The 21,553-nt window shown below is 59.8% G+C and overlaps 3 protein-coding genes across 7 annotated transcripts in view; 1 reads left to right on the top strand and 2 right to left on the bottom strand.

Moving 5' to 3' along the window:
- Nucleotides 1-5,682, bottom strand: part of PNPLA2 (patatin like phospholipase domain containing 2) — a 15,228-nt gene extending 9,546 nt beyond the window's left edge. Inside the window, exon 1 of one of the 3 annotated variants that reach the window (XM_027860156.1) lies at nt 5,252-5,682. In XM_027860156.1, coding sequence (XP_027715957.1) covers nt 5,252-5,342 — 91 coding nt within the window. In that variant the 5' untranslated portion in view covers nt 5,343-5,682. Of the gene's footprint in view, nt 1-493; nt 665-2,873; nt 3,092-5,251 lie in introns of those variants that run through there. The other 2 variants (XM_027860155.1, XM_027860157.1) reach the window with 2 other exon arrangements.
- Nucleotides 5,683-5,785: 103 nt separating this feature from the next.
- Nucleotides 5,786-7,848, bottom strand: RPLP2 (ribosomal protein lateral stalk subunit P2). 2 transcript variants are annotated; one of them, XM_027860158.1, is made up of 5 exons: nt 7,756-7,848; nt 7,203-7,326; nt 7,056-7,104; nt 6,001-6,102; nt 5,786-5,907 (listed from the first exon to the last, which is right to left on the bottom strand). In XM_027860158.1, the coding sequence occupies exons 2-5, from the start codon at nt 7,323-7,325 to the stop codon at nt 5,831-5,833; spliced, it is 351 nt and encodes a 116-aa protein (XP_027715959.1). In that variant the 5' UTR covers nt 7,326; nt 7,756-7,848; the 3' UTR covers nt 5,786-5,830. The 2 variants fall into 2 exon arrangements, with proteins under 2 accessions (XP_027715959.1, XP_027715960.1); XM_027860159.1 differs by having other exon boundaries at nt 5,786-5,904.
- A 737-nt stretch (nt 7,849-8,585) lies between these two features.
- On the top strand, nt 8,586-21,282 carry PIDD1 (p53-induced death domain protein 1). 2 transcript variants are annotated; one of them, XM_027860174.1, is made up of 17 exons: nt 8,586-8,690; nt 10,478-10,819; nt 11,318-11,731; nt 12,095-12,304; nt 12,382-12,436; nt 12,515-12,716; nt 12,801-12,929; nt 13,018-13,197; nt 13,285-13,423; nt 13,593-13,728; nt 14,068-14,218; nt 14,298-14,421; nt 18,392-18,550; nt 18,958-19,076; nt 19,277-19,384; nt 19,766-19,965; nt 20,160-21,282. In XM_027860174.1, exons 2-17 carry the CDS (start codon nt 10,558-10,560, stop codon nt 20,386-20,388), a joined length of 2,817 nt encoding a protein of 938 aa, XP_027715975.1. In that variant the 5' UTR covers nt 8,586-8,690; nt 10,478-10,557; the 3' UTR covers nt 20,389-21,282. The 2 variants fall into 2 exon arrangements, with proteins under 2 accessions (XP_027715975.1, XP_027715976.1); XM_027860175.1 differs by lacking the exon at nt 18,392-18,550.
- Nucleotides 21,283-21,553: the final 271 nt, after the last annotated feature.

Here is a 21,553-nt window from a genome sequence, read left to right as displayed (position 1 = left end):
CCCTCTCTTTCTCCTTTCTCTCCTCTCTCTTCTCTTCTTTCCTCTCCCTCTCTCTCCCTCTTTCTCTTTCTCCTCTCCTCCTCCCTCCCCCTCCTCCCTCCTCTCTCCACTCCCCCACCAAAGCTGGTCAAGGAAAGGGCTCTGTGAACTGCTTTCGGGGGCTCTGCAAGCAGTGACCTGGTTTGTCTCAGCTCACACACGGGCAGTGTTTCCTATGCCATCTGAGCAGGAGATGGCCCCCAGGGCCGGGGTGATCTGAGCTCTCGTCTGGCTGGCTCTATCCCTAACTTCGCCCTGGGGGCTTGGCAGCTGTGGGACACTGAAGTGATGAGGGCCAGAGGAGGTGCCCACTGGCACTGGCAAAGGGACTTTCCACCTCTGGGATTTCTCGATCAATGAAATCTCAGGGATGGTCCCTCTCCCATCTGAGAGTGAGATCTGATTAGCAGCTGGCCAGCTGGTCCTTTCCCCATTCTGGCCTCACTTCACCCACCTCTAAAAGGGGAGGGTTCCACAAGATCCCTCCAAAGCCCCTTCAGGCTTTCCGTCTCAGCCCGAATCATGACTGGGGTTCTTCTGGGCAGGACCCAAAGGGATCGAGGGGAAGAAGCAGGAGAGGGCTCCAATCCGCATCGTCCTCCCAGAGCGGGCTGGGGGGGGCATCAAGGATGAGCCTCAGAGAATCTCCCCAGGGGCCCTGGCACAAACCAGCCAGGACCTGGCCTCCTGCCTTCAGAACCCTCACCCCTCCCAAGCACTGCAGAAACTGGGGGTGGCATCACTTTACACAAGCCCCCCCGCCCCCCAGTAAGCAGCAGGGAGGAGGAATTGGGGAAGGGCACCTGGCCTGGGGGCGAGAACGTCTCTCCTCCCACCTCAGGGGGCTAGGAAACAGAGTCTCAGGTCAGAGTGGATAGAGCACTGTCCTGGAGTCAGAAGGAGCTGAGTTCAAATCCAGCCTCAGACACCTACTCACTGTGTGACCCTGGGCAAGTCACCTAACCATGCATGCTGTGTAAAGTGAGTCCCCTTTCACCCTGAATGGGCAGGGCCGAGCCTAAGCCCTATTCAACCTGCTGGCCTTGGCCTCCCAACCCGACAGATTCGGGGGGAAGGATTCCTGCTATACCCCAAGTCCTATTTCTGAATGCCAGTATCAGCCCCATTTTGCAAATGATAAAACTGAAGCTGACAATAGAAGGCCTTGCCCAAGATCACAAAGGGAGGCTTGAGGACAGAGGCCCTGGCAAGGCTGAAATTGGGCTGAACAACCACAGGAACCCCCCCCACCCCACCCTTGCCCTCCATCAAGCAGGCTGGGACCCGGGGAACGGCTCCCTTCCCCTCCCTGTCTGCCAACCGCCCTCCACCGAGCTGAGGGGGCCCTTTGTGGGACGGGAAAGTCAGGCCTAGTGAAGGCTCCCCATCCCCAGGACTCCGGAACTGAGTTGGGAAGAGGCAAAGGTCACCAGACTGGGAACAGAGGTGGCCAGAGCAGCTGGGGCCTGTGGGGAAGGTGGCCCCACCCTTCAGTCAAGCAGGTCCTGGACCCCTCTATATATGGGGGAGGGGGAGGCACCAGTTTGGCTGGGCTGATGAGCCCTCAACCCTCCCGCTTCTGGGGGGGAGGGGCGGGGTCAGGGATAGGTCTCAGGAAAACAGCTGCTCATGGCCCCCTGTACCATCAAGAGCCTTGGCAGAGGTACCCCATGCATCCTAGGATTCCTTGACCCCTAACCCTCAGGGACCAGGACAGAGGACAGAGGCCGTCAGACTCCGACCCCTAGCCATTAGTGAGAAAGGCCTCCTAAAGCCAGAGGGGCCCATGGAACCCCTGAGCCCTCTACAAATTCCACTATCACCCCAGCCAGCTGCAGGGGTTACAAGGCGGCAAACGGGGATAGAAATGGGGGGGGGGGGTGCCTGCAGTTTCTGCCTTTCCATGTGGCATCAGCCTGAGAATCCAGGAGTCAGTCATCCTGGACCTGACTCAGTTTCCCTAACTGTGAAAGGAGGTACCATCACATTAGACCCCCTGTGGCTGTGATCCAGGGCCGAGCTCCTACTGGTTGTGCCCAAAAGGAAGGACTTCGTGGGCAGTTCCGAGGCCCAGTGCAGAAGCTGAGCTCATCAGCACCAGTGAGATTGACTTTTCTCTGGAGGAGGGAGGTCTGTGTGCTGGGACAGAGGCTCCAGCAAAGGCAGAGCCTTGAATGAGTGGGGCCTGGTCATGCCAGCCAGAAGGGGCAGACCCTGCCTGGGGTCAGGGACTTCCTGCTTGGGTTTCATAGGGGAAACTGAGGCAAGGGCCCAAACTCAAGAACTTCTGGAAGTCTCTCTGTCCCATGGGCTGGAGCCCATGAGCAAGACCAGGGGTATTTACTAGAGGCTGGAGCACCATCTTCCTCTGCCTCGGCAGGCATCCTGGGACAACCCCAAAGAGCCCAGAATGAGGCGCTGAGGTGGGGGGTGGGGCGGTGGAGGGTAGAACCCGAGCCCCAAGAAGGTTGATGGGGGAGGGAGGACCTAGAGGCAGGGCGGGTCCCGGGCACTCCTCTGACCCCCACCCCCCAGCCCCCCATCGAGGGCTTCCACATTCCTGGGGCCGTTTGACTGTTTCCAGAAGTCACAGCTCTTTTCCTCCCCTCCCAGCCCTTCTCTCCCGGCCCCTACCCCGAACAGGCCGGTCCCAAGCAGGCTCCGCCCGCACCCTCCGAGGAAAACAAGCACGGGCCCCGCCCCTCCGCGGGCCGGGCCACTAACAGGCCCTCGGGCTCCGGGACGGAGCGTCCCGTCAGGGCCGAAGCTCGCGGCTGGGCCCGGAGGACATCTCGGGGGACACCCCGCCTGGGAGCCAGGCCGGCCACACTCACCCAGACAGGCGCCGGTGACCAGCGCGGTGGCGGTAAGCGCGCCCGCCGACGCGCCGTAGATGCGGCGGGCATTGGCCACCAGGAAGGGTGCGTGCTCGCGAAGGCAGCTAGCCACGCCGATGTGGTAGACGCCCAGGAAGCCGCAGCCGGCGAACGAGATGTTCCAAGCCGTCTCCTTGGGGAACATCGCGCGGCCGGCCGGCCCGGGGGGCCCGGGGCCGCGGGGCTGGGCGCACGGGGCTGGCTGCTGAAGGCCAGCTGATGACGCTGGCCAGCTCCGCCGGCGCGCTGCGCTCTGCTCCCGGGGAGGCGGAGACAGCAGTGCCGGCTGCGCGAAGGAGGCGGTGTTATGAGAGTGGGCCGAGGGGCGGGTCTGGGCCCGGTGCCCCTCCCCCCGGGCTCCGCCTCTCCCTGACGGCCCGGAGCCCGGGCCTGGGGGCGGAGTCCCAAGCGCCGGGGGACCCAATGGCCAGCCTGCTGTGGCCCCACCGCCCCTTCAGGAGGAGCGCTTCTGGGAAGCGGCCGCTGCCCTCCGAGCGTCCCCGGGGACACACACAAACACCGGCCCTGCCCGAAAACAGGCACCCAAGGATGGGCTTGACACAGGGCGTACAAACACAGCCCTGGATCCTGCCGCACGTGACAAGACACCCAGAGGCCTCCAGACCCCGCTCCCCCCGACTCCCCACCGGGGATAGGCCGACAGACACGTCCCGATCACCCACACACCTGAACCTAGGCGGGCTCCAGGCCTCAGGCCGGCTTTGTCTGTTGCCTGGGTCACCAGGTTCTGTTTGGGCCCAGACTGAGAGGCCAAGGCAGTGACTTCTGGCCAATCGGCGGTCTTCCGACTCCCCAGCCCCACCCCACCCCACCCCCAATTACACCTTGCACCTCTGCCGCACCTCCGCTGTCATCACCCTCCTTCCCAGCCCCTGGACCCGAGGTCCACTAATCCTAGCAGTCTGGGTGCTGGGCCTTCTCGAGCTGATGGACGGGACAGAGGGCTCTTCGTGCTGCCCACCTACCTGACTCCTGAGTCTTCCTACTTGCCCTTCTGCCTCTCTACCTATTTACATTGGCACCCAGCCTTGATTCCTTCCCCATGACTCAGGCAGGGTGACTGTTCTGCTAAGCAGGAAGGATGCCGTCAATCGAGGACAGCCCGGTGCCCTCTCCTACCCTGGGAACAGTGGGTTTATGAGGTGGGATAGGGCCTGCTGGCTGTGTGGCCAAACTGAGGGGATTAGGGAAGGCCAGGATGGAGATGTGACAAAAGCTGCCGCCTTGAGGCTGTGTTGCTGTCCCAGTTCACCGCCACTTCCAGGCAGCCAGCCAGTTCAGAGGTACAGCCCCTGCCCCCAAACCCATTGGGCACCAGCTGACCAGAGGTCTTAACTCTGTGGTCATGAAATGGGACATGGCCAGGGCATGGGAGAATGGACTGTGTCCCCAGAAGGCCAGGCCAGTGACTGGGGTGCCAGCTCCTCTCCCCTACTTAAAGAGGGCCAGAGGGCAGGGGTCCTACCAGGACCTGCACAACACAGGATTCGGGGCCTCTGGCCTCATTTCCACACTACCCACGCATTTTTCAGTCCCCCATCACTCGCCCCACCCTCCATATCCAGGAACAAATGGTACAGTCTGCTCCTTGCTCCACTTCTCCGAATGCCCAAGCCACTAGTGAGGCCTTGGGCTAGGAACAGCCAAGCTAGGCTTTGACACTGACTAGAACTGCTTTCCCGAGCTGGGAAGATACTGAGGTAGCTTTCCCTGAGCACAGGCCTGGTCCATAGGGCAATGGACAAACTTGCCTTAAGTCACTTCTCTAGCTGCCTCAGTTTCCTCAACTGTAAAAGGAATGTAAGTGTATTACTTCCCCCCAAGGATGTTTGAGGTTGAAGACCAAATGGAGTATTTGGATGGCACTTAGCCCAGTGCCGGGCACATAGTAGGTGTTTATTCCCTCAGTCCTCCCTGATCCACCAGAAGCCTGTCCAGCCATCTGCCTCAACCCCCCTAATAATTGCCCACAAAGGTACTTTTCCAACAAGGGTTAAGGCCAGAGGGACCAGGCAGAGAAAAGCAGAGGCGGCCTTAGCTTCCCCCAAACCCTGAGCAGGTGGGAGCAGTTAGCCAGCAGGGGCAGCAAAGGCAAGTCAAGAGCCCTCCCAGGCCCACGAGCGACGAGCCCCCCTCAGCACACATTGATGGAGACTGAAGTCTGGAGGATATGGTTACCGAAACCCAGGCCTGCCTTGGCAGGGACCATGTCCTCGCTTGAGACTTCCGTCTACAAGACAAAGTCTAGCTAAAAATGGAAACATTCATTAGTGAAGATGGGCACACGTCAACAAGAGCTAAGGCAGACCCTGTACCTGCCAGGCAGGACTTGAAATGCCAGGACCCCAAGCAACGTCCTTCTCCCTCAGCTGGTGAGCCAACACAAAAGGCCATGGACTGCAGCATAAGGCAGAGGAAGGTCCCAGATCCCCTATCCCACTGGACCCAAGGCACACACTTGCACACACACTCCTCCCCCTCAGACTTGAGGCTGCCCCTCCCATTGTGCCCTGGCAACGGGACAGCCGGGCAGAACCCCAAGCCCTGTCCCTGCCTCGAGTCTTGCCCAATGCTGTTGTTTTTACATTCCTGGGCTCACATGGGGGTTATCCCTGCCACAAGCCCCGGGTCAGAGACAAGGCAGTCTGAGCAGAGGTGAGGGAGGCAAGAGGGGTGAATGGTAACCCTGGCACAGGGCCATGTCTGCAGGGCAGAAAGGCCCTTCTCTGGGGATCACTGGGGTATTTGGTATAGACAGGGTCTCTGGCGCCTGCGATGGGCACGTTTCAGGGCATCACCAGGTGCGAATCCTGGCCTCTCAGCACAGAAGACGACCAGGGGGCCACCAGGCCTTCTTAAATAAAAGGTTTATTCGCTCTAGGATCAGGGAGTGCTCAGTCAAAAAGACCAAAGCCCATGTCGTCGTCGGACTCCTCAGACTCCTCTTTCTTCTCTTCCTTCTTCTCCTCTGCTACAGAGACAAAAGGAGTCAGTGATGAGGCAGCCTGAACATCTCCCCTTCCCACCGCCTGCCCCCCATGCCAGCCCCTCTGCCCACACTCACCAGCAGCAGGGGCAGCACTACCAGCAGCCGGGGCAGCAGAGCCAGCACTGGCAGCAACAGCGACAGCACCCCCGGCGGGCATGGAGGCCAGCTTACTGCTCCCTGCACAAGGTGGGAAAGGGCACTGTGAGCAGGCGTGCAGAAAAGGGGAAGCTGGTCTACTGCTTCACGTAAGGCCTGCCCAGGGCCACCCTGCTGTTCTCCACACAAGGCACCTCCTTCACCCCAAGTCCTAGTAGTTGAACCAACAATCTAACAGGCACCCCCTTCTAAAGCCCAGATTCCCTGGTTTGGTTAGACCTTGATAAATCTCATTCAGGGCTGGTCACCTGTACAGATGGCCCACACTCCATGGAAGTGTCACCAGGAAACCTTGTCAGCAAACAGCAGCAGGCGGCGGCTACTGGGGGGTCTGGAATCTGCCCAGACATGTAACAGCTCCACCAGCTCACCCCAAGGAGCAAGTGGGCAATCAGAAGTGGTCTGCTGCCACACAGTGGCTGGGAATTCAAGCTGGGCCTCAGGTACAGGCAACAGGAACCCCCCCCCCAGGGCATAACTTAGATCCAGAAACTGAACCAATGTGCCTGTCTGAGGAACAAGGCTGCTCTCTCAAAGAACTAGAGTGTCTGAAATCAGCTCATCCAATCAACTTGCGCCCCACCCCCCTGCTTAATTATCAAAATCCAATTCTGTGTTTAGAGACCCCCGGCTGGCTGTGAGCCCACGGCACAGGTGCCCCACAGCTCCCAAAGAGGATTTCTGCTATACTTTGGTCCACCAGCGAAACCTGGCTGGTATGGTGGTGACCAGCAGGAATTAGGATGGACTATGCCAAGCCGGGATGGGACAAACCTTGGCAGACGGGGCCATCCTATTCAAGTGCAACTATGCTAAGGGCTACCAACGCCTGTGCTCCGGAAGCAGCCGTCTCGAGGCCCAGCACCTAAATCACTTTCCGCTGGAAGCCTGTGTTTTACTCTACAAGAACAGACCCTCCCTCCGCGGCCCTCACCACTGTCCACACACTGCATATCCCCCCGGCAGAGTCTTACCCTGGGCGATCACATCTTCTATGTTCTTGCCACTCAGCTCACTGATGACCTGAGAAAGAAGAGCAGCAGTGAAGAGCCGCCCCCCGGGGCAGCTGCCGGGAAAAGCACTGACCGCACCCGTGCTTTCCACCCCAGGATAGCCCTCACCTTCTTCAGCCGCTCCTCGTCCGTCTCGATGCCCACGCTGTCCAAGATCTTCTTCAGGTCCTTGGAGTTGGGGGAATCGTTGCCGCCGAGGACGGCCAGGAGGTAGGCTGCCACGTAGCGCATTCTGGGGGAGAGGCGGCGACACCCCGGGAGTCTAGGTCAGGGGGCCGCGGGGGGGGAACCCCGGGATGGGGAGGGGCGCCGGCTCCGCCCCCCCTTCCCCTGCACCCCTTCAGCGACCCCGCAGGAGGCCCCCCGCCGTGGCCGAGGGAGGTGCCCGGGGGCGCAGGGACGCCAAGGCCTGCGGCCCCCCATCGCTCCCGGGCCGCGATCTCTAGTCGGTCACTCTCCCTTTCTGGCCTCGGGATCCTTCCCCGAGGAATTCCGGCCGGCTCTGGAGCCCGATCCCGCCGCGCCTTACGCCGGGCCCGACGCCAGGCCCTCCACGGGCGGCACGAGGCAGGCCGCACCGCGCGCTGCTCCTTCTCCAGGCCTAGGCCCAGCCGCCCTAGCCTCGCCCAGCCCCAGCCCCGGCCCCGGCCCCGGTACTCACTCGACGGTCTGGTCTCTCTACTCGGGTCCGGTCCGATGGTCGCGGCCCAGCGCTACAGAAACGGCGGGAGCGGCGGCGGGCGCAGCAAGTCCAACCTCGGCGGAATCAAGGCCGGGAAAGGAAGAGGCGGCCGCAGGGGCGGGGATTAAACCTCTACCCGTGAGCCTCCGGGAGGAAGCCCGCTGCTCCCGCCTCTTCCGCCCGGGCGCGCTGACGTCACTGAGAAATCGGCCAATGGGAGGTGGGACTGGACCATCGTCCTCAGGACGCGGGGGGAGGTCAGGGCTCCGTGGTTTGGGCGGCAAGTCCCAACCGAGCCGGGGCGCAGCCTTCTTGGCTGCTCCAGGCCTGCCGGAGACGGCGCCGTGGAGGAGAAACAGGCTGTCCCAGGGGCGGGCAGTTCGCCGTGACGGTGCCCCCACCTTAGCGCCCACCAACGCCGGCGCGCTCCTCTCTGCGCATGCCTGGCACCGCGGCCGAACTCCCCATCCCAGCATGCCCCGGTCCCGGAAGCACGTGGGGCCAGTCTGCCCACTCTAGGCGCACGTGGCTCGCGGGGCCCAGCCGGAAAGGTTGTCTGGCGCAGGCGCAATAAGGTAGGCGTGCCCGCGGGGGCAGAAGCGCCCTCTGGAGGCTCCGCGAGGTCCAGGACACGCTTCTCTCCCCCACCCCACACATACAGATATACGTGCGCACGCGCACTCTGGGCCTGAGGGATTCGGGCGCCTCATGGCGAGTTCCGAGTGGTCTTTGCGGGGACGCGAGCCCGGGACGCGAGAACCGGGGGCGGGGGCGGCGTTTTGGGGACACCCCCGCGGGGGCGGGGTCTCCCTGGGGGCGGGGCCTCGGGCAGGAAGCGCGGGAGCGGATCCCAGCGCCACCTTCCTGGTCCTGTTCCGTCCCCTCCGGGATCCTGAGCCGCTTGCCGACCCCAGGTACCCACCGCCAGCCCGGGGGCTGGGGGCCAGGGCAGACCCTCCCTCGGGGTGCCCGCCGCTTGCCCAGCTGGGTGACCAGCACTGGACACAGGCCCCCTCCCCCCATGGGTGACCAGCACTGGACACAGGCCCCCTCCCCCCATGGGTGACCAGCACTGGACGCAGGCCCCCCCCTTCCATGAGTGACCCAGATGAGTGCACAGCATTGTGTCCTACCCAGAGGTGTGTCCTTGCTGGTCTTCCCACTCCCCCAGGACCCTAACTTGTGGCTCACCCATCCTGGGGCCGTGCCAGCCCCCTTATTCTCATCTTAGAAGAAAACTGAGCCTTATTTGGCCCAAGATGACAGGGAATTCATAATAAAGCTACTGTGTGTAGCTCATTTTAGATAGAGAGTTGACCTCATTTGATCCTCAAAACAATCCTGTGAGGCTTCGATTGGCCCCATTTTAGGAAACTAAGACTGAGAGAGAACAAATGACTTACCCAGGGTCACACAGGTAGTAAGCATCTAAGGCAGGATTTGAACTCAGGTCTTCCTTGACCCAAGAACAGTGTTCTATCCAGAGCTCCTCCCATGCCTCCCCGAGGGCTCTACTGGAGTCCTCCCATCACTGACAGAGAGGCCTGGTTGGATGCAGGCGGATGGCCAAGATGATCTAGTGGCCTCCCCCCTCCCCCACCCCTGGTTTGCAGAGAGACCTCAGGGCCTGGGCTGGCATTGAGAGTGACAGAGGCCCAGAGAGAGCCTGGGGCTAGAGACCCTATGTACCCACTCAAAGCTAGGGATGCCCTGAAGCCAAGGACACCCCCTTCTGGGAGTGATGCTGAGACTGGGATGACTCCCTAGCCTTGGGCCAGCACTGGAACCCCCCCCCCCAGAATCCCACCCTCAAGATCCCCCCCATCCCCTCCCCTTCTTGGAGTGGGCACTGATGGGGGCCACTGTGCCCTTCTGCTCTGTTTCCTGTCTCTTCTTTCCCTTGCTCTGACACCTTCTGAGTCTCTGTCTTCTACTCTGTGTGTGTCTGTCTCCATCACTGTCTTCTCTCTGCCTCCTTTCTCTTTGTTTCTACTTCTGTCTTTTTCACTCTCATCTCTCTCTGTCTCTCTTCTCCCTCCTATCTCCTGTCTTTCTCAGTCTCTCTGTAGCTCTGTCTCTACCTGTCTCTCCTTTCTGTCTCTGTTTCCTACTCTTTGTCTTCCTGCCTCCCCGTCTCCTCTCTGTCCCTGTTACTCTTTCTATCTCTCCATCTATGTCTCCTTTCTTTCCTGCCTCTCCCCTTCTCTGTCTCTCCCTGCCTCTGTCTCTCCCCTCCACTCCCTCCTTCTCCTTTCTCTCTGTCTGTCTCTCCTCCCTCTCCTTGTCCCCCCCTCCTCTCCTCTGTCCTCCCCTTCCCTTTCTCCCTTCTCTCTGTCTCTTTGTCTCTGTCTCCTCCCTCTCCTCTCCCCCCTTTTCTGTCTCTCCCTCTCTCTTCTCTCTATCCCTTTCTGCTTCTTTCTGACTCTTTCCCCTCTCTCTGCCCTCCTTTCCATCTCTGTCTCTCAAACAGAAAGAGGGACAGGCATAGACAGAGAAAGAGTGGGAGAAACAGAGACTGTCTCTGCCTCACACTCTGTTCCTGTCTCTCTTGACGTCCATGTCTGTTTTTGCCTTTCTCTGTCTCCTCCCTCCATCTCTGTTCTGTCCTGTCTCTGTCTTCTCCTTCCTTTGTCCCCGTCAATCTACATTGACCCTGCCTCTCTGCGCCTCTGTCTTTTTCACTTTTTCTCTTTTCAAACAGCCATCCCCCTGGAGACCCCCAGCCCTGCCTCTGCCCGCCTTCCTGGCACGCTGAGACATGCCCGGGCCACCAGGCATCAGATGGAGGCCCAGGGGGAGGAGGAGGAGAAAGAAGATGCAGAGGAAGATGCTGAAGACACAGCCGCCTCCCTTCTGGCCAGCGACCGACTAAACCTGGACCTCTACCCCGGGGGCTGTGATCTCCTGCTGCACCTTCTCCAAGACCCTGGCTCGCCCCTGCGGCACATTCAGTTCCTTCGGCTGAACTGCAACGAGGAGCAGGTTGGGGCTGCCCTGGCCGTCCTTCCCAGCCTCCGGTCCCTGCGCTCCCTGGTCCTCAGAGGTGAGCCGGGAGCCCCTCTGACTCAGGCCGGCCACCCCGGGGCTGCCTCCCAGAGGAGGCTGGGGGGAGGCCAGCCGAGGGGGTACCGCAGGGCAGGGCAGGCGGGCGGGCTGTGGTTCCCTGGTCCTCAGAGCCGGGAGCCCCTCTGACTCTGGCCGGCCCCCCCAGGGCTGCCTCGCAGAGGAGGCTGGGGGGAGGCCAGCCGAGGGGGTACCGCAGGGCAGGGCAGGGCAGGCGGGCGGGCTGTGGCTCCCTGGGCATCTGCCACTGCCTCTATGAGGCCCTTTCACCCTCTCACTGCCTCCATCACATTTGCTGCCTTCCTCTTTGACTCTTTGTCTGTTGAAGGCTTTCTGCCTCTGGGCCCCTCTCTCCCTGCCCCTGTCCTTATCCCGTCTGTCCATCTCTCCTGGCCTGACCCTTGAAGCACCCCTGGTGCTCCCCCCCGTGAGGCAAAGGGTCTGACCTGGCCCCCCATGTCGTGCCGCCCACCCTCAGGTGGGCACCACCGTGATGATCGGGGTTCGTGCCTTCGGGGCTCCCTGACCACGCTGCCCCTCTGCCTGAGAGACCTGGGCCACCTCGTCCATCTGGATCTAAGCTTCAACAGCCTTAGGGTGCTGCCGGCCTGTGTCCCCCAGATGACCAGTCTGGACGCCCTCCTGCTCAGCCACAACCTCCTGGAGAGGCTGCCCGAGGCCCTGGGTGCCCTGCGGGCCCTCACCTTCCTCTCAGCCTCCAGCAACTGCCTGCAGGAGTTACCACTGGGCATGGCCACTCTGACTGCCCTGCAGCGGCTGGACCTTTCCGAGAACCGCCTGGAGGCGGTGCCGGAAGAGATTGGGGCTCTGAGCAGCCTCACCGAGCTCAACCTGGCCTCCAACCACCTCCGGAGCCTCCCCGACTCCCTGGGTGAGAGCAAGGGAGCCCCCCACCTGTGTGCACACCCTCTCTGTCAGTCAGCTTCCTGGGCACCCAGACAGAGGCAAAAGGAGGAGAAAACGAACCCATTGGGGTCGGTCCTTCCCATGCTCCCACCCTCCTGCCCCACCTACAGGAAGGCTTCCTGGGTCATTCCTCCTCCTCGCCCTCTGGGGGGCAGGGAGTCAGCCCCTTCACCTGTCCCCTTCTCTGATCCCTCCAGGTGGTGAGGAAGACTTGGGGGAGGGGACAGAGCCCCCAAGGCCCCCAGCCGCGACGGGATTGGAGGGGGGTTCTTGGGGAAGCCCCGGGTGGGGGTTCCCACTGACCTCCCCCCCCTCCGGCTCCCCTCAGCCAGCCTCCAGTCCCTGCGCCTTCTGCTTCTGCCCAGCAATCTCCTGGTCTCCATCCCTCCCGGCCTGGCCTGCCTCCCGCTCCTCACCCGGCTTGACCTGAGGGACAACAGGCTTCGGGCCGTGCCCCGCGAGATCCGGGAGGCCCCCTTCGTGCGGCTGCAGGGGAACCCTTTGGGGGTGCCTGAGCCCCTCCCTGCAGCGCCCCCAGGTGGGGGCAGATCCCAAGGGGGCAGGGGTGGGGACCCCCAGCGCTGCTTCACTCACAGGCTCACTTACTTGGTGCAGGAGAAGACCCAGCCCCCAAAGTGCGCAGAGTCCTATTGGCCTCGGATGCAGACAGGTGAGGAGGGGGGCCATGGGAGGGAGCCCCACCCTCCCCTCCCCCCTAGTCCAGCATCTCCTGACTCGGGCTCCACAGTTTCACAGTGACCGCCCGTGGCTGCTCCGTGGCCCTGGCCTGTGGGGTTCGCATGCTCTTTCCCCCGGGTGCCACCAGCGCCCCTACCACCGTCCACTACCAGCAGCTGCCCCCGGAGCCTCGCCTCGTCTGGCTGGGCCCCCATGATGCCCTGCTCAGTGCCGTCCTGGAGCTCCAGCCCCACGGAACCCCCTTCCGACAGGTTTGGGGCTGGGGGTGTTCCTGGGGGGGGGGGGGGCGGTATCTCTAGAACCCTCTAGAAAGTGAGGGGTGTGTGCCATGACAGGAAGTACGCCTCTGGCTGCCTTTTGTGCCCCCTCGCGCCTGGCATGGCTACCAAGTTGTGGTGAGGACCCTGAGCGGCCACACCTGGAAGGACCTGGAGACACACTTGGAGGAAAAAGAAAAGCCCAAGGTCGGGGGGCCTGGGGAGAGGGGGAGCCAGGCTTGAGGCCCCTGGGTGAGTCCCCGGCTGACCCCTGCCCTCCTGCCCCCCCCTTCAGCGGCTCTGGGCCAGCTGCCGAGTTCCTCACTTTTCCTGGTTCCTGGTGGTGTCCCGTCCGGTGGAGGACAGCTGCTTTGTGCCTCGGGAGGGGGCGCTTCTCTGCTCCTCAGGTGACCCCGGGATCAAGGTCATCTTCCCAGCCGGGGTCACCACTGAGCCTCGGCACGTCCGCATGCAGGTATACTGAAAGCAGGGGCCAGGCGCCCACGGTCTGAGGGAAAAGCCTGTGCTCCCCACACCCAGCTCCCACCCCTCTCTTCTGCAGGTGGTGAGGGTGTCAGGCTGGGCTCTGGGCGCAGATAGCGAGGCTGCGGTCAGCCCCCTGCTCTGCTTGTCCCAGGACAGCCCCCAGGACTTCCTCTGTCCTGTCACTGTCCAGCTGCCCCTGCCCCCAGGCCTCACAGGTGAGATCTGGCTACTGAGCGTGGGCCCTTGGCCCAGGGTGGCCCCTACATTCCAGCTTCGGGGCCAAGGTCCCTCGTGTGGCTCCGGAGGACGGAGCTGTGGGGCATGGAGCAGGTTGGCCAGGCCACCTCCCTTCTCCCCCATTTTTTCTTCCTTCCTTCCCTCCAGGCCTGAGCCTGGACCGTACCCATTTGCACCTGCTCCACGGGGATCCTCAGGTGCTGGCGTGGGACGACATCACAGCCCATGTAGCTCTGGAGCTCACACACCTATATGCCCGTTTCCAGGTCACACACTTTTCCTGGTTAGTGCGGGGTGTCTGGGAGGGGGGGCAGGTGGGGTATCCAGCCCAGGCCTTCTCTTCCAGCCTTCTCTCCCGCTAGGGGAAACCTCTGTCTGCCATCTGTCCTCACCTCCCCCCCAGCTCTGTCTGCCATCCCTCCTCCCCCCCCCAGCTCTGTCTGCCATCCTTGCCCCTCCCCCAGCTCTGTCTGCCATCCCTCTCCCCCAGCTCTGTCTGCCATCCCTGCCCCTCCTCCCCCCACTGCTCTGTCTGCCGTCCCTCTCTCTTCCCACCAGCCCTCTGCCATCCTCCCACAGAGGCGAGGGCAGGGCAACTGTGAGCCCAACCCCTTGGCCTCAGGTACTGGCTCTGGTACACCACCAAGAGCTGCGTGGAGGGCCTGGCCCGCAAGGTCTACAATCGCCTACGTCTGTACCGCGTGAACTTCATTGCCCTGCAGAGGCGGCGCGACCCAGAGCAGGTGCTGCTGCAATGCCTGCCTGGAAAGAAGGTAACAGAGGGGCCAGGGAAGGGGCAGTGGTCAGGGCCTGGCCATCAGCGGGGGCTCCCTGACCCTGGGTGCCCCCCAGGTGGAGCCCACCCTGAAGAGGCTGCAGCCGAGGTACCGCGGCCCCGAGCCCTCCGACACCGTGGAGCTGTTTGAGGGCGAGCAGTTCTTTGCCGCCTTTGAACGCGGGATTGACATTGATGCTGGTATGGGCCTGGGGCGGGGGGGGGGCTCCAAAGTGGATGCCAGCTCTGCCCCTGGACCCTGTGCCCAGCACCTAGGCTTTTTTATCCTGAGGACGCCCAGAAGGCAGGGAAGGGGGCAGGGGCCTGGGGACCCACCTGTGCTTGGCTTAGGAACGCCAGGGACCCAGGGCCTGGACACCACCTGGAAGCCCCGGAGCTTTCCCTGGCCTGGGATGCCAGGTAGGAGACCCCAGCAACATGCCTTGGGCTTTCGCTCCTGACTTTGCATTCGATTGGATTAGGCCAGATGTTCAAACCCACCCCCACATACATGTGCACATGCACACACAGGTAAGAATATACAAATACACACACATCTATACATGCATACACACTCATACACATGCTCCCCCACGCACATACATATACACTCACATCTACCATACATATATACATATACACTCATATTCACACATACATACACACATACATGCATTCACATGTACACATGCATATGCTTTGCATGCATATGTCCACATCACAGTCACATATACATACACACTCACACACATGCTCCCCCACGCACATACATATATGCTCACATATACCATATACATATATACTCACATTCACACATATATACATACATGCATGCATTCACACGTACACACGTATATACTTTGCACACACACATCACACATTTCCATATCACGGTCACGTATACATACATACATACATGCACCCCCACGCACATACATATATGCTCACATATACCATATACATATACATATATACTCACATTCACACATATATACATGCATGCATGCATTCACACATACACACGTATATACTTTGCACACACACACCACACATTTCCATATCACGGTCACATATACATACATACATGCACCCCTACGCACATCACATGTGTACACATATACACATATATACATTACCCCCTCACCCCCAACCACACATATGCGTACACTCGGGTCCTGCCTCTCCCTCCCACCTGTTGTCTCTGCCTCTGTGCTCTCCATCAGCTCCCCCCGTGAAAGATAAGTAACCATGCCCCTGACCCCAGGGGTACTTATGGTGAAAATTGTACTGAATTTGGCATCCAAGGACTTGGGTTTACTTCTGTGTGATGTTGGGCAAGTCTCTGCCCCTCTCTGGGCCTCAGTTTCCCCTCCAGCTTGAATGTTGATTAGCCCAGATTTACTCACATCCCTGGGACACCCCCCTGGATACCTCCTTCTAAACTGCCAGCCCCCGGCTCTGACTCCTCTGTGGGTCTTTGCCTCAGAAAAGCCACCATTCACCTCATCTATGTTTCCATGTATTTTTTTTTAATTCCCTTCAGCGTTTCCCTATCACACGTGGATGCTGATTACATTGACTTGGGCTGCACTCATGGGGAGCCAGGCTTTGACGCTTCTGGCTCAGCCCATGCCTTTCAGTCTTTTCCGAAAGAATAATAGCGTTAACTTAGAAAACATTTTGCTAGGATATAGGTCAACTCTTCTCCCCAGCATTGCCCTGACTTACCATCTTGGGACTCAGCACCTGGGGCCAGGCAGCTCTTGGCAGTCACTGCTTCCTTTTCTAAAAGCTCACTGGGCATCCCTTCAGTCATGTGGCTGCCATGAGGGGAGCCCTGATCCTGCAGCAGAACAACGTTGGGTCATCCTCTTCCACCCGAGCCTCTGCCAGCCAGGCCCCCGTGGCCATCTCCAGTGTCCTCAACGCCCACTCTCCCTCTTCCAGACATTGGCCAGCTTGTGGGGCACCAGAACTGAGCGCTGCTTCTGGTGAGATCCGACCAGGGCGGAGGGCAGCAGGACCCACTCCTGTTGTCTGGGGGGTCCTGGACGTTTGATGAAGCTGCCGTCTACCTTCCTGCACATCCCTGATGGATGCACTGGACAGCATGGGGCTGAAGGCGGGCGCTGGCCTAGCGTTCCACTAATGGCTGCTTGAGCTCTCCCACCAGCAGGCCCCAGAGGCTGACCTACACCTCTCCACCAGAGCTCGTCGGGAGGGCGATCGCTAGCGTTTCCCTGACAGCCTCCCTCCTCGGCCTGGCTGCTGGCTGGCCTCCTTTGGCCAACGTCTTCCCATTGCTTTCCACATGGCATTGGGAGTCGAGGGGAGGTCACTGGCCTCTCCTTCAGAGATACCAACCGTCCTCTTCCTTTTTTTGGAAAACCGGACAAGCCACATGCTTCTCTGAGGCCTGTGGCACCTCTGCTTTTCTCTACGGGCCTTCAGAGGCCCCTGGCAGCCCCAAGTGAGGTATCAGCTTAAGTGGGTTGTCACCATCCCGTCTGCCCGAGGGCGGGGCTGACCCCACTTCCATCCTCTTTCCCCGAGTCCCTCTTAAAGGCCCCCCCCATCACCCTTGGCTTTTCTCCTGCACCCAGGCTCTGGGGGGGGGGGGCCCACACCCGCCAGCACAGTCTCATAGGACTGTCTGAGGCCCTAACAAGATGCGGGCTCTGGAAATCACCTTCCAGGCCTTCAGAGGACCCAGAATGGGTCCTGGCATCATCGCTATTATCATTGTCAGCACCGATTGATTTCTTATCATCGTCCGTGTTGTCTGACTTGCAGTCCTGGGAGCTTTCTCACCCTCCTCACAAAGCCTGAGGCGCAATGGGAGAAGGGCCCCTAGGCCTCCCCAGCCTGCACTTTCTCTGCACCCTTTCCAGAACTCTAGGGACAGGCAAGTCTATTGTGCTGACCCAGACTCCACGATGGAGACGTTGCTTCTTCCCAGGGGTCCTTCCAGTCTGGCTTCAGCAGCCCGGTCCTCCCAGGGGGCTGGGATCACTCTGGGGGAGTCGCTGGTCCCCCCACCTTTTGTGAGGCGAGTCAAGTATATTAGTGTCTCTGCTCTGCCCACCATGGTGGGTGAAGCAGGCCCTGTGACACCAGTGCCTCGCTTCTCATCCTCCTCCTTGGTTTGATTCGCCCCCCCCCCTCCGTGCCCCCCCCCCCAGCCTGTTTCCTCTTTCCTGTTTTCTGCTGAATGAGGTCATCTCCAGTCCTGATGGATATCTGGCCAGTGGGCCCAGATGGCTCTGGAGGAGGCAGTAAGGCTGGGGACCTTGCACAGCCCCTCACTCAAATCAAACCTCCCTGATGTCCTGCTCCTCTTTGTAGAACGAAGGACAGACACACTTCCAGAGCCCGATGCTGGCCGCGAGTGCCATCCCCTGGAGGTCAGCGGGCCTGCGGCTGGCATTACGTGGCCAGTGTCTTCAGAGTTGGTGCCATTTGCGTGCAGACACTCGAGGCCAGAGGTTTTCTTACCGGCTCCTTTCTGGATCTCCATTCCTGATCATTCCCACTCCTCTCCCCTGCTGCTCCTGTCCAGGCTCGCCAGGACTGTGAGGGTCATTCTCTCTTCCTTCCCTTGCAGCTCAAAGCCATCTTGCTTAGATACTGGAGACTCAGTGGATCCTTACTGACCCTTGGGGGATGCACTCCGTGCCTTAGGCTTCCAAGCTGTGGCCCAGAAACCCAAATCCTGGCCTCAGACACCATCTTCATTACCACTTGCCCTTCCGAGTGTGTGGGAGTGAGGGGAATGCCCCCGTGTCCATCATCAGAAGTGTGTTTCTCTTTTTGGTTTAGCCATGTTTTCTGGAGTTCTGGTGGTCCCCACAGGAATCCCCAGGAACCGAAAACGTTCTGGTCTGCTGCTCCTTTGAAGGCTCTCCACCGTGTCGGGGAGTTCCATGGGCCTCCTTCATCCCCTTTCCCCTTAGAATCGCCTAACCCTAAACATGTGTCTCTGACTCCCACAGATCCCCTTCCTTTTTTTCCTCTGTTCATTCCTGGAAGGAGGGAGCCCCCTGGCCCGTTGCCTGCCTGTCTCCTTTCTCCTCTCAGTCCCTGCGCGTCAGTAAGGGTCTTCCCTGGTGCCGATGAGCATGGAGCACTGCCGTGCAGCTCACACCCAGACAGTGACCCTCCCCCTGCTCAGGTTCCCAGCGGACTTCCTTCCGCTTGCCAGCTCCTGTGCCAGACGACGTCTTGGCAAGGCAGGAGGGAGAACCCAAGCCACAGATCTCCAGAACCTTCCACTCTCCTGGAAGCCAGGCTCAGGAAATGCATGCAGCATCGTGGTTTTCAGCCTGGCATGGGGAGTGTGCTCCCTGGTGTGGAAACTTCATTTGCTGGTGCACATCAGCGCCTCCTCAGGACCGAGAGTTGCCCAGGAATAGTTCAGTGCCTTACCCAAGGTCACACAGCCAGAATGGGTCAGAAGCAGGATCTGAACTCAGATCTTCCTGGCTCCAAGGCCAGGGCTCTATAGCCTGCTGGAGTGGCTGGTTTGGGCCTCCTGACAAGTGGTGTTATCCCTAGTTATCAGATGAAGAAAATGGGTTCACATCGATCTAGCACCTTGCCCAGGGTCACACAGTTTAAGGGTCAGAGGTCAGGCTTGGACTGAGGTCTTCCTGACCCCTGTCCTGCCCTGGCCTTTCATGAGACCGTTGTGAAGATTCAGGGAGTGAACTGTTGGGTTATTCTGGTCAATCCCTGCAGATCGCCCAGACTGTGTGGCAGGAAGAATTGCCTTTGTCTTCTACTCCCGCCTAAAAAATATGAAGGAGATTTACGTGACATCCACCGTGGACAGGAAGACTCAGGCAGTGAAGGGACAGGTAGGTTACACGGACCCCTCCCCATACCGACCAGAACTAGGGGCCTAGGTATCACACATGACCACCTCAGGGGCAGGAGGATGGGAAAGAGGAGGGGGCACTGACGTCTCATGTTCCCCTCACAGCCATCTCCAGCTACCCCTCTAGGGCAGCTCGGCCGGGACCAGAATTGTTGCTGATTATTGGCTTACCCCCTTCAGGTGTCCTTTTACCGAGGGGCAGTGCCCGAGGCTGTTCCCGAGGAGGCTGTCCAGAGGCGGAAGGGCCCAGATGCCCTGTGGCTTGCCACGCTGCCCATCAAGCTGCCTGTGAGCATGGGGTGGGTGGAGAGGAGCGCAGGGCCCAAGATTCATCATGATAGGAGGTGCAGCCAGCCAGGGGTCAAGGAAGAAAGGAAGGAAACAAGCATTTATTAAGTACCTACTGTGTGCCAGGCACTGTGCTAAGAGCTTTACAAATATCTCCTTAGCCAGACAGAGGTTAAGTCCAGAGGCTAGAGTCACACAGCTACCAATGTCTGAGGCTGGATTTGAATTTGGGTCATCCTGACTCCAAGTCCACTGCTCTAGCTGCCGAGGGGCCTGATGGGGGGAGGGGGAGGCGAAAGGGACAGTTATTGGGCAGGGATGCCCAGAAGCAGCTGCTAAGGGTAAGAGAGTCACATCTACCCTTTCCTATGTGTTGAACAGAGGCTACCCCAGGGGGAAGGGCAGGGTCCCCTGGATGGGCTGACCCTGGCCTCCCTGAACCTGGGTGACCCTGAGAGTGGCTTCCTGACCCAGAGCAACCTTCTGACAGTGGCCAGTAGGCTTGGTCCAGACTGGCAAAGCGTGGCCCTGCACCTGGGCCTCTCCTACCCAGAGGTGCAACGCATCCAGTATTTGTACAGGTAAGGGGGAGGAGACCAGAGCAAGGGACCACCTCTTCCCCTGTACACTCCAGGAAGAGGTGGCCCCTGCATCATCGAGTGTGGCTTCCTGGCCCTGCCTCTTGGGGTTGAGGGAGGAGGCAACAGGAAGGGTCACAGCCAGAACTGTGGGGGCTTGAGCCCATGCTGTGTGAGACATGTCCCCGCCCCCACAGGGATGACCTGGATGGGCAGATCCGCCACATGCTGTTCTCCTGGGCTGAACGCCAGGCTGGGCAGCCGGGCAGCGTCCAGCAGCTGCTTGAGGCTCTAGAGCGGAGCGATCGCCAGGACGTGGCGGAAGAGATCCAGGCCATCCTGGAGTTGGGCCGAAACAAGTATCAAGCATCCATCCGTCGAGTGGGCCTGGCCTCTGAGGAAGAGCCCGCTGGTGCCACCGCCTAGGGCTCCCAGGAGCTGCTGCAGAAGGGAGCGAGGGCCTCAGCACTCCACGGAGATCACTACCCCCACATGCAGAGCTTGTGGGGAAAGAGCTTCCTGCTCTGCTCCAGCCCCATTTCCTCGCCAGTAACGGGGGCCCAGGGACCAGACAGAGAGAGGCTTCCTTCTGCCAGACTCACTCGGTCGCTGAATGGACACGGCAGGACAGAGGGACCCTGCTGGCTGCTGTTACTACTCTTCAGTACTGGTGGGAGAATGGTCACCCAGTAAACAAACTGGATCTGGGGGGGGGGGGTGTTACCCCTGTGACAGCCAGCCAGCCTCCTGCTTCTGCAAATTCTTGGAAGATGTATGTCATATAATCTCAATGGGGCCCTCATTGCTCCTGGGCGCTCTTTTTCCACCCTGGATTCACTCACTATCCCAGAACTCATGGCATCTCTTCCAGAAAAAATGGAGGCCATTTGCTGAGAGCTCCCTGTTCTCATCCTCTTCCTCCTTCTCGTCTCACATCACCCAGATGTCTTCTTACACCAACAGGCAGGCCTTCCACATGCACAGACAATTCCATTCCATCCAGCAGATTGCCATCTTGTCATTCCACACTCTCTCACTAATCTTTGATCTCTCCCAGTCTCCTGGCCACTTCCCTTCCATCTACAAACATGCCCATATCTCCCACACTCTCACATCTGACAGCTTCTTCTCAGTCTCTTTCTCTGGCTCTTCGTTAACTGTGGGTGTCCCACAGTTCTCATCTGATCCTCTTCTCCTGCCCAGGGAGAACTGTGGCCAGTGCTTTGCCAACCTCTGTGAATGTAAAGTCTGGACTTAGCGATCTCTTCAGCTCCCCTGGATTCAATGATCACCTCTGCTATGAAGATTCTCATTCTCAGATCAGTTTATCCAGCCTTAGCCTCTCTGTTGACCTTCAGTCTTACAATTCCAACTACCTCATTGGACATCTCGAATCTGACAGCCTCTAAACATCTTCAGTCAGCCCATGAACATTAAGTACCTATTAAGTACCAGGCACTATGCCAAGCTCTGGGGATACAAAGGGAAGCAAAAGCCAGTCCCTGCTCTCAAGGAGCCCATAGTCTAACTGGGAAGACCACAGGCAAACAACTATATACAAACAAGTTATAGGAAGGAGAAATTGGAAATA

The sequence above is a fragment of the Vombatus ursinus genome, unplaced genomic scaffold, assembly GCF_900497805.2.
Source record: "Vombatus ursinus unplaced genomic scaffold, bare-nosed wombat genome assembly UNPS02014176.1, whole genome shotgun sequence".
Lineage (NCBI taxonomy): Eukaryota > Metazoa > Chordata > Mammalia > Diprotodontia > Vombatidae > Vombatus > Vombatus ursinus.
This window is presented reverse-complemented; position numbering and strand designations above follow the sequence as displayed.

What these genes read in the sequence shown, in the direction of transcription:
- RPLP2 (XM_027860158.1), bottom strand. Translation starts at nt 7,325, where the DNA reads ATGCGCTACGTGGCAGCCTACCTCCTGGCCGTCCTCGGCGGCAACGAT. An exon ending in AGAAGATGTGATCGCCCAGG is followed by an intron (nt 6,103 to 7,055) that starts GTAAGACTCTGC and finishes CACCTTGTGCAG; the next exon opens with GGAGCAGTAAGCTGGCCTCC. An exon ending in TAGTGCTGCCCCTGCTGCTG is followed by an intron (nt 5,908 to 6,000) that starts GTGAGTGTGGGC and finishes TTGTCTCTGTAG; the next exon opens with CAGAGGAGAAGAAGGAAGAG.
- PIDD1 (XM_027860174.1), top strand. Translation starts at nt 10,558, where the DNA reads ATGGAGGCCCAGGGGGAGGAGGAGGAGAAAGAAGATGCAGAGGAAGAT. An exon ending in GAGCCTCCCCGACTCCCTGG is followed by an intron (nt 11,732 to 12,094) that starts GTGAGAGCAAGG and finishes GGCTCCCCTCAG; the next exon opens with CCAGCCTCCAGTCCCTGCGC. An exon ending in GTGGTTTTCAGCCTGGCATG is followed by an intron (nt 18,551 to 18,957) that starts GGGAGTGTGCTC and finishes CAATCCCTGCAG; the next exon opens with ATCGCCCAGACTGTGTGGCA.